Source organism: Guillardia theta (genome assembly GCF_000315625.1).
Source record: "Guillardia theta CCMP2712 unplaced genomic scaffold GUITHscaffold_50, whole genome shotgun sequence".
In the NCBI taxonomy this organism is placed as follows: domain Eukaryota; class Cryptophyceae; order Pyrenomonadales; family Geminigeraceae; genus Guillardia; species Guillardia theta.
This window is the reverse complement of record NW_005434624.1, coordinates 91,143-101,399: the sequence shown is the minus strand read 5'-3', so window position 1 is coordinate 101,399 and position 10,257 is coordinate 91,143. Positions and strand designations below refer to the sequence as shown.

Here is a 10,257-nt window from a genome sequence, read left to right as displayed (position 1 = left end):
ATCCCCTCCTCGTCACCTCCTGATCCCGGAGACTTCAGCTCCTCTCCTCCTCCCCTCCTCCCCTTCTCTTCTTGTCCCGTACTCTCTCCCTCCCCTTCTCTTCTTCTCCCTTGCTCTCCCCTCTCCTCCTCCTCCTCCTCCTCCCCTCCCCTCCTCCCCTCCCCTCCTCCCCTCCTCACCATGCAGGTGTCCTTCTGTCATATCCGCCAAGGACGTTCCGTTGACTCGGACCCGCAGTCTGCCTTCATACCACCTGAAGATTTGAATCTCCACGAGGAGGCCCCCGTCCTCCTCGAGCATGCAGATGTCGCCCTCTGCCAACAGACCTCAGGGGTCGGCAGAAGGGAAGGAGGATGGAGGTAGAAGGAAAGAGACGAGGAAAGAGGCAGATGAAGAGATGGAGAAGAAGGGGGGTGACGAGAAACGAAGGGGAAGAGGGAGATGGAGATAGAGAAAGAGAGACGGGAAGGGAAAGGGAGGGAGGCAGGGAGGGAGGCAGGGCAGGCAGGCAGGCAGGCAGGGGGAGGCAGGCAGGCATACGAGGTCGGATGATATGCACGTATGGTTCTTGACCCTCTACAACGCCAAGTCAGACATTAGCAGTGTCCATGAAGCTTTTACCATGACTGCACAGGACAGGGTAGTAGTGTATGACCACAAACAGGAGGGTGCAGAAGGCACAGAGCGTTGTCCTTGCGCTCATGGTCGGTCTACCACGTTGCGCTAAGTCATTAAACCTGCGGTTGCGACGTAAGAGACGAACCCTCTGTGCATGAAGAGGTTCTCCTTCCCCTCAGTTTGTATCCTCCTCCTCCTCCTCCTCCTCCTCCTCCTCCTCCTCCTCCTCCTCCTCCTCCTCCTCCTCCTCCTCCTCCTCCTCCATACCAATTCCAATCTCAAGTTTGCAAGGAGTGAAAACTTTTGTGGAGTAACTAAACCTTTTACTTAACTAAGTTGACGGCTCCGGGCCCGGGCCGGCTCGGGAGTCTCCGAGTGACTACCCTCATGTCTCTATTTCCGGAGACCCACCCCATGAAAATAACCCTACCCTCAGAAAATTGGAACCCACCCCACTTACACGTGTTTCTGGGTCGCCCCTACCCGTCCATGAACTACCTTTTACCCTACCCTTTGACTATAACGTACTTCTTGCAGGTACTCACACCTACAAACAAATCATTCCTGACTGTGTACACCCACCCCCTTTTCATGTCAGATATACACCACCCGTGGTACTCCATGCCCCTTTACTTCCTACCCCCTACCCTTCTTTTTCCATCTTTCCAACCCCTACCATCCCTGGGCCCTATACGCCTCCACAGGGTCATTTCCCTTGCTACCACTCGGGGCATGGTACCCCCTGAAAATTTGGTGTACCCGGTATTCTGTGGTCAATATTTATGTATAAGTACCGGTACTTTAATACCCCTACCCTAGCTTGCTAACACCTCTTCTCTCGGCCTCCTATGAAAAGAGAGACATGTAGAACGGGGTAGGGGTGTATGAACACAGGGGTCATCTTATGATTTCAGGGGTATATCCCTGACATATGGAAATACACCGGTCCTTTGCAGCGTACAAAATGAGCCATTTCCTATGGAAATCATAATGGACATAAATGTGGGGGGGTCTGATGTCAACAGTGTGGGTATGTGAACACAAGGGGTAGGGTTGGCACCCGTAGGGGTCGCACGAGTGCAGTGCGATGATGCAAAAAAGAGAAATGCGATGAGAGTGGAAGAGGAGGAGGAGGAGGAGGAGGAGGAGGAGGAGAGGGAGAGGGAGAGGGAGAGGGAAGGTAGAATATAGCGGAGGATTGCAGTTGAGATTCGCCTTCCAAGAGAATCAGAAGAGAAGACATCAGAGACGTGGAACGAAGAATCAAAAGACATTGGGAATGTGGAAGGCGTGTGCGGGAGAGATTGAGTGGATTGATAGATAAAGTCAGAGTAGGAAATGCAAAGAAGAGAAAGACGAAAGTGATTGTAGATGAGCATTAGGATGGAGATAACAGCCATGGATAACCTGAGAAGGTCCTGGAGAGAGTCTGAAGAGAATCGTGGACTACCATCTCCTTTCATATTCTCGATGTGTTCATGATTAAGGCACGGTGAGGATTGATCTCACGGGTGTTTGGAAAGGTAGAACGTGTCTAGATACACTGTTAGATCTGAGACAGGATGGCAGTTGGTTGGGACAGGAGCATACAACAAGGGGGATACGATTGCGGTTTACATACGTAGTCGAGTCAGTTGGGAGGCAGGGAGGAGCGTGATCTCGAAGGAGAGTGATGAGGAGGCGACTGAATGGAGATTAATGGAAGGAGGATGACAAGGAAGCTCGTTGACCTGGTAGTGCCCGGTGAGAGGATGAAGGATGATGTAAGCAAGTATGGATGGGAGGTGAAGGAGGCGTAGTGTGTACCAGTCTCAACCTCCTTGTCTTGAAGTGCTTCTGAGACCAATTTGCCGATTCTCATGATGTCTGCAGGCTCCGAGACCTCTTGCCTACTAGAGACATCTTGTTGATCCCCCCCCCATCGCAAGGTACCTCAAGGTTGTGGGGAGAGAGGAAGTTGCTGAGTGAGAGCTGGTCCAGAACCGACAAGATGACTGAAGGCTTCGAAATTGACATGAGCAAGTTCAAGGAGGTCAAGCTCGACCCTTGGCAGCACGAGAGCATCCCAGCAGATATCAAGGCTGACATCCTCGCCAACATCGAGCTCTGCCGCGACGCTGTCATCTTCTTCACTGCCTGCGGGTCCGCTTCAGGGTACGGAGGCCACACGGGAGGAGCGTTTGACACCATGCCCGAAGTTATGCTCCTGCGGTCCTTCTTCAATGCCAGGCAAGTCGCCGCACCCGACCTCTGGCATCCTTCCCTCCCTCCCGCATCCTTCCAGATCCCGGTGAAGTTCTGACACGTCAGTTATTCCCAACAGGCCGGACAAGTTCGTCCCCATCTACTTCGATGAGGCCGGTCATCGCGTCGCCACGCAGTATCTGCTCTCAGCGCTCGACGGGCATGTCACCTTTGCTCACCTCAAGAAGTACCGCGTCGGTCACGCGGGTCTCCCCGGCCATCCAGAGCTTCACTGCACCCCCGGCGTCAAGTTCAGCTCGGGAAGGCTTGGGCAGATGTGGCCCATGGTCAACGGAGTTGGCATGGCGAACCCCGACAAGATCGTGTGGTGCCTGGCGTCGGACGGAGCGCAGCAGGAGGGCAACGACGCTGAGGCAGCGAGGTTGGCGGCAGCAAGGGACATCAACGTCAAGGTGAGGCCCCGGGGGTGCGGAGACGAGACTGACTAGACCGGCAGCTCATCGTCGACGACAACAACGTGACGATCGCCGGACATCCGCAGGACTACCTCAAGGGCTACAACGTGGAGAAGACGCTGGAGGGCCATGGCATGACCTGCGCTGTCTGTGACGGGGAGGACCTGGACGCGCTGTACAAGGCGATGAGAGCTGCGGTACTCAAGGATGGGCCCGTCGCCGTCGTGGCCAAGCGCAAGATGTGCCCTGGCGTGGAGGGAGTGGAGGGAACCTGCCACGGGCATGACGCCATCGCCGTCGCCAAGGCCATCACGTACCTCGAGAAGAAGGGCTACAAGGAGGCGGTCCAGTGGCTCCAGGGCCCTGCCACCAAGGCCGAGAAGGACCCCAGGGCCGGGACCTACATGGGAACTCAGGGATCGTCCGTAGGGGCCAACCGCGCGGAGTTTGGAAATGCGGTGAGAGGAGGAGGAGGAGGAGGAGGAGGAGGAGCGGAGGTAGTGACGAAAGGGCTCAGGTGTGCAAGATCCTTGCGGCGATGTCGCCAGAGGAGAGGAAGCAGAAAGTGATGTGCATCGACTCGGACCTGGAGGGCTCGACGGGGCTCAAGGTGATCCACCAGCAGTTCCCCGACATTTTCGTCCAGTCGGGCATCATGGAGCGCGGAAACTTCCAGGCCGCCGCCGGGTTCGGCATGGACAAGAGCAAGCAGGCGATCTTCTCGACGTTCGCTGCCTTCCTCGAGATGTGCGTGTCGGAGATGACCATGGCGAGGCTCAACCACTCCAACGTCCTCTGCCACTTCTCGCACAGCGGCGTCGACGACATGGCGGACAACTCCTGCCACTACGGCCTCAACAACTTCTTTGCGGACAACGGGCTCGACGAGCACGAGACCACCAGGCTCTACTTCCCAGCTGACTACCACCAGCTGCTCAAGGTGGTTCCGGCTGTGTTCTGGGATCATGGCATCCGCTGCATCTTCACCACTCGCTCCAAGCTGCCGGCGATCCAGGACGAGCAGGGCAAGGAGATGTTTGGAGAGGGCTACACGTTCGTGCCCGGCAAGGATGACGTGATCCGCAAGGGAACCAAGGGATACATCGTGTCGTACGGTGACTCGCTGTACCGCAGCTTGGACGCGGTGGAGCGTCTGAGGGCGGAGGGAGTGGACGTGGGTCTGATCAACAAGTGCACGCTCAACGTGGTGGACGACGAGTGCATGCAGCTCATCGGAAAGACCGGCTTCGTCCTCGTCGTCGAGCCTCTCAACCGCAAGACTGGCCTTGGCGTTCGCTTCGGCACCTGGTTGCTCGAGCGAGGCCTCTCGCCCAAGTACGGCTACATCGGCTCCACTCGCGAGGTGACGTTTCCCTCCTCCCTCCCTCTTCTCCCTCCTCCCGTGCTCGACCTCTCTTGCCTCTCGTACCTCCCCCAACGCTGCCTCTCCCTCCCCCTACCTTGGTCCCCTCGTTGGAAGATGTTAGTGACTTGACTGACAGGGCTGCGGTGGATTGTGGGAGCATGCGTACCACCAGGGATATGATGCGGACTCCATCCTAGCGAAGGTGAGAGGAGGAGGAGGAGGAGGAGGAGGAGCAATTGATCGTGGAGCAGGCGAAGAGCATGATCTGAGCTTGACGTCTCGTGTAAGCTATTGACATGACCTAGCAAGTAAGAGTGCTTGTCCGCATGGACTGCCTCCTCGGACGTAGATGTTTCACCCTAGCCCACCTCTCCTCGTATCTTCATTTCATAAATTTTCTGATGAAAATTGCCTTCCCTCGCGTCCTGCCTTGCTGCTGCTGGTGTTCTTCATCTTCATCAGCTCCCATGGTACCCCCGTCATCGCGCTCAGCCGCTGCTTTAGCGTCATCGTCTCCTCCTCGGTCCCCTCCACCTCTACCTTGTCCTTCACGCCTGGGGGAGGCGTCTTCCTCCGCGTGATGGCTCGCATCTGCTCCTCAACCTGCTTCGTGACGTACCTCCCGCTCCGCAACCCTCCTCCTCCTTCCCTCTCAAACTCATAGATGGCGTTCAGGCAGCTGCTGCGCACCTTTGCCGCCATCCTGGTCAGCAAGTGGCACAGCAATGAGCAGGAGGTCAGACCCAATCAAGAGGAGGCACGTTCCTGTCTGACTGACGCGCCTCCATGCGAGGAGTACCCTTCCCCATCTTGTGCAGACTTGTGCTCTTGCTCGAGAGAATGACACCAAGCCTGGGGCTTATCCAACATCACTGTCTCGATTCTCCTCTTCACTCCCGCTACCTCCCCCAACCCGTCAACAACTCTCTCCCTTGCCGTAAAACTTCTAATGCTCTGCATGCCCAATTCTCCACCACCTCCTCCTCCACCACCACCACCACCACCACCACCTCCTCCTCCTCCTCCTCCACCTCCTCCTCCTCCTGTTCATCATCATCATCATCATCATCATCATCATCATCATCATCATCATCATCATCGTCATCATCATTTCCATCATCATCATTGGCATCATCATCATTTCCATCATCATCATTTCCATCATCATCATCATCTCCATCATCATCATCATCATCTCCCATCATCATGATCATCATCTCCATCATCAGCGTCATCATCAGTGTCATATCGGCATCACACCTCCACTCATCATCATCATCATCATCATCATCATCATCATCATCATCATCATCATCATCATCATCATGCCCTTCCCTTCCCCTCCCTCTCGTGTCTGACCTGATGGTTGGCAGCGCTGCAGGTCCAGCAGGAGTCAAGCAGGAGCTCAGGCAAGAGCCGAGCAGGTCGACAATCTCGACCTCTCTCCTCGAGCATCTGACACTGCTACATCACCAACAGCAAGGTAGGGGGAGGGAGGGACCGTCGATCGTCAGCTCCGAAGCGACGCTCTACCTCTTCAAGCCCTGCTGTCCTCGCTGACCTTTGACCAGCCTTCGTTCCCAGCCTTCCTCGTCCTCGCGCATGCACGTTGCCCCGCCGGATGTGCTGAACTCCGCGAGGAGACAAGGAGACTTGCTGCATTCGCACTTGCCGGAGATGCTTCCTCGGTCGCTCTTGTGGTCTTCGAACCACAGCGCTTGCCTCCTGCTCTTGCTGCTGCTGATGATGATGATGATGATGATGATGCTGCTGCTGCTGCTTCCATTCCTCGACCTCCTCGACCTCCTCACCATGAGCACTACTATCGACTCTGAGGATGTCAAACCCCTGGGAGTCCGAGAAGCTCCTCCAATCATGCAGGCCCTCGTCCTCCAACAGCTCTTCTCCACTCTCTTTGCTCCCTTCCAGCATGCTGGAGACTTCGCTACAATCACACAGCTGTCATGTCGGTGGTTTGCTGCGAACGATTCAGGTCGGTTTAGGATCACATTTCACACTGAATGCAAGAGATTTGATAACCAGAAGAGGATCTTTCACGCACATGATCAGTTGGGTTTGCATTCCTCAATATCCGTACCATCTAGTTCAACAGTTCTCGTCCTCTGATACCTCTTCCAGTCTTCTTCCATTTCCGCTCTTGTAGCTACTAGTTCTCGTCAACCCTCCATGACTTTTTGTTGCTATCTGAATGGCCTAGCGCCATCCCATCCATTGCTAATCTGCCCACTTGCTCCTCCTCTGAGTCTCCTTCTCCTCCTCCTTCGCTCCCTCCCTGTTCCCCATCCGCTTCCTCTCGCACTCCATCTCCTTCCCCTCCGTCGCATCTTCCAGTTTCATTTTACTGGCTTGACAGCCGTTTGATCGAACCTCTTAGGGTGGGGTAGTGAAGTTGCTCGTTCTCTATATATAATTACGGGGTAGTAAAAACCTGAAAAGGGGGGTGGGGTGAATGAAGTGACCTCGTAGAAGGAGTGGGGTACTTGATAGTCACAAGACATGGCGATGAAATATCGTCCGCCGGCAACAAACATAGAGAGGTGAAGCGAGAGGGAGCGAGGGAGCGAGCGAGCGAGCGAAAGTCTGAGCTTGAGAGAGGAGACGGAAACGAGATGGAGAGAGCAAGCAAGTGACAGAGAGCAAGGCAGTGACGAAAACTCGATGAACGAGAGGGTTTTCACCCCTGACATCGCGAGGTGCTGAAACATGCAACAGGCTGAGGCAGACGTTGCACCGGCTTCAACGCCAACTCAAGATCCTCAACGGTGAACCTTGGTCGATGCAAAAGGATGCGGAGGAAGTGTCGTGGGATCCTAGCGAGGCCCTAATGCTGGACAAAGACAAGGTGGTTGTGTGCTGACCTGACATGCCCTGATTGTGTTGAAGCTCGCGCCTCCACGTAGCGAGCTTGAGATGATTGAGCAGAAGATCTTGGAGGTCAAGCGAGACATTGAGAACGCTAGGAAGCGACCTGGCTCTGTCGTTGATCTCTTCCGACGTTGTCGATCGGCAGAGGGGTACCCCCTTGGTCCTGAAGCATCGTCCGACTACATTCCTTTCCTGTCTAAATCGACCTCATACACGGCCTCGCGCAAGCTCAAACTGTGAGCTAACCTGCGTCCCTGAGCGAGGAGTGACCAGCATGTCAGATGCTCTAGGAGTCGCCTGTCATCAGGGCAGCACAAGAAAGGTGTCTCCTCTTTTCTTCTCTGTTCTGAATCATCCTCCTCCTTCACCGCATCTTGTTGAGCTGCTAAGCAGACGCTGCCAAGTCACCTGAGACGAGCGAGAGCTCCGTCGATAGCGACGAGAAGGCGAGGAGGCAAGTCTCATGCCTCCTGTGTATCCGCTGTCTGATGAGGCCGAACAGCATGCAGCACGAGGACCTGCATCACTTCCTCAGACGACCGGAGAGCGCTCCCCCCTCCCTGCTCGGGCATCAGGTCGTCAAGGGTGTGACGAAGCTCTCGTTCAAACCAGGTGGGGCCGAGGAGCGGATCTTCCATGTTGTCCCCCAAGAGCCCTCCCACCGCAGCCACGACATGCTCAACCCGCTCCCTGCGTCGCTCCCGCACCGGAAGTTTCAAGTGGACGAAGCTGGAAACCGCGAGAGGTTGAGCATGGGAGCTACCTACGTGCTCCGATTCCCCCTCCAAGACCATTTCAAGTATTTTGCGGAAGGCAGACACTTCGCGGAGCCCAACAGGTTGAACTCATCCCATGAGGGCATGAGCCTAGTCTCCTTCTTTGCGCTCCTCAGAAACACTGGTGGCCTCCTGCCCCCTGAAGAGTTCTGGCTGTCGCAGGACGAGCAGGTGCAGAAGAAGCTCGGAGGGCTGGGGACGCTGGCAGTGCTGAGCCATCAGGATCAGCAGGCTGAGAGGCTCAGCAAGTCAGCAGCCGCCATGGCGTTCAAGTTGGCATCGAGAAGAACAGAAACGAGCTCCGGGGACAAGAGCACGCTCAACATCGAGCAGTTTAAGGTGACTACTGAAAGCTGCAGCTGCTTGTGATGTAGGCCTGTCCTCAGACGTGCGTAAATATCCTCAAGGAGAAGTTCGAGGCTCCGATGTGGATCGAGAAGGACGTGGATGGGAGTGAAAGATTGTGCGTCGTCACACCGACGGCAAGCATGGTGCAGGAGAAGAGGGGAGAGGGGTGCTCGAGGCACGTCGGCTGGCGAGCTTACTTCAAGGGCAAGATGACGAGAGAGAAGGAGGAATTTCTAGCTTCATTCATGGCGAGAGAGCGACGGCCCTTCATGGATCCATGGTCAGTGACGTTTGTCAGCAACTCTCGTCCACGGTCGTTGACTTGCATCGTGTAGGCGGGGGATGAAAGAATCGATCGCCAAGCTACCACCCAAGCTACACTTGACTAAATAAACTCTCTGGGCACTTGCACCGTTGACCGGCGCTCAGCCTAGACTCACAGGCTCATGGCCCGCCGGAACTGACTCCAGCTCGCCGCCGAAGGCCCGGCGACTCGGGACTCCGTGAGGTTCCGCCTCTCAGAGTCTCAGTGAGCTCCCGGAAGTTTTACTCAAACCATCACGGGGCGGCCCGCGTGACCGTCCGACGGTCGCCCGCGGCGCGGCGGCGGCCCACTGCCGGCGGCTCAGGGCCCGGCGTCCAGCCGCAGCCCGCGGCCCGGCCGTTCCCTTGTTTGCCGAGCGATCCGCAAGCCTATACAAGCTGAGCGCAACCGTGAGGTGACCGAGGGGCCGGCTCAGTGCCGCCCGGCGCCGCCGGCCGCCCGGCAGATCATTGTCAAACTTCAAAGAGAAAAGGCAGAAATCCGTCGAACTTTTTAACTCCAGTTACGGTGCCGGGCGGCGCCGCGCCATCCAAGGGGCGTAGTGTTGCTTTAGTCTGTTAATATGTTATTTTAACATTTTATGTCTTATTTTGATTAGACATTTAACCAATAAATGGCTTACACGAGCGGGCGTTGTGCAAGTCCACCCTCAAATTCTTTTCGATATGTGTCTTTCAAATTGAAATTTACAGTATAATATTACAATAGAGTCGAAATTTATATGGCAGTACACCCCCTACTATCTAGCAGGGGATTTGATACCCCACCCCCAAAATTTCTGATGATTGTACCCCTTTGGCTATAGATACTACCCGTTCACTTGCAACCCCCACCCCTTTGAGTCCCCTATGCTATCGAGGCAGAGCAAGATGGCAGAATGGGAGGGAAAGGGAGGGAATGCGGAGGAGCAAGAGACGAGGAGAGGCAGCAGGCGACCTGAAATGCTAGAGAATGCAGGATAAAGACGAGGGGAGAGACATGAGGCAAGGGGGCGTAGGGGGCGGGCGGGTTCGGAGGGAGACAGGTGAGGAGGAGGAGAGGATTGTCGAATAGGTTGGGGCTGGATGACATTAGAAAGAGCAGACAAACGCGCGTTCGGAAACCAAAGAGGGTGCGGCCAAATCGGATGAGCATCGTCTTGACATGCCGTACACTATTACTCACCTTTGCTCTCAAGCAAGAGAGACAGACAGAACATTGCAGACAGGCGCATGTGAATGTGAGGGTTGCAGACCAGAGTAGTGCAGAGTTGAGAAAGGATTTCATTGAATTAGCATC

At 55.5% G+C, this 10,257-nt stretch overlaps 3 protein-coding genes across 3 annotated transcripts; 2 read left to right on the top strand and 1 right to left on the bottom strand.

The window, feature by feature from the left end:
• The first annotated feature begins 2,488 nt into the window (after nt 1-2,488).
• On the top strand, nt 2,489-5,048 carry GUITHDRAFT_95536 (hypothetical protein). The gene is made up of 7 exons (XM_005829686.1): nt 2,489-2,546; nt 2,599-2,847; nt 2,942-3,275; nt 3,320-3,736; nt 3,796-4,641; nt 4,781-4,846; nt 4,896-5,048. Exons 2-7 carry the CDS (start codon nt 2,609-2,611, stop codon nt 4,911-4,913), a joined length of 1,920 nt encoding a protein of 639 aa, XP_005829743.1. The 5' UTR covers nt 2,489-2,546; nt 2,599-2,608; the 3' UTR covers nt 4,914-5,048.
• GUITHDRAFT_111131 (hypothetical protein) lies at nt 5,032-6,576 on the bottom strand (the record flags this gene model as incomplete). Its single annotated transcript, XM_005829685.1, has 4 exons — nt 5,032-5,334; nt 5,388-5,496; nt 6,004-6,099; nt 6,146-6,576. The coding sequence occupies 4 exons, from the start codon at nt 6,574-6,576 to the stop codon at nt 5,032-5,034; spliced, it is 939 nt and encodes a 312-aa protein (XP_005829742.1).
• Nucleotides 6,577-7,161: 585 nt separating this feature from the next.
• On the top strand, nt 7,162-9,047 carry GUITHDRAFT_140923 (hypothetical protein; the record flags this gene model as incomplete). The annotated part of the gene is made up of 7 exons (XM_005829684.1): nt 7,162-7,202; nt 7,378-7,507; nt 7,549-7,766; nt 7,812-7,852; nt 7,924-8,645; nt 8,681-8,934; nt 8,990-9,047. The coding sequence occupies 7 exons, from the start codon at nt 7,162-7,164 to the stop codon at nt 9,045-9,047; spliced, it is 1,464 nt and encodes a 487-aa protein (XP_005829741.1).
• Nucleotides 9,048-10,257: the final 1,210 nt, after the last annotated feature.

What these genes read in the sequence shown, in the direction of transcription:
- GUITHDRAFT_95536 (XM_005829686.1), top strand. Translation starts at nt 2,609, where the DNA reads ATGACTGAAGGCTTCGAAATTGACATGAGCAAGTTCAAGGAGGTCAAG. An exon ending in CGGTCCTTCTTCAATGCCAG is followed by an intron (nt 2,848 to 2,941) that starts GCAAGTCGCCGC and finishes TATTCCCAACAG; the next exon opens with GCCGGACAAGTTCGTCCCCA. An exon ending in GCGCGGAGTTTGGAAATGCG is followed by an intron (nt 3,737 to 3,795) that starts GTGAGAGGAGGA and finishes GAAAGGGCTCAG; the next exon opens with GTGTGCAAGATCCTTGCGGC.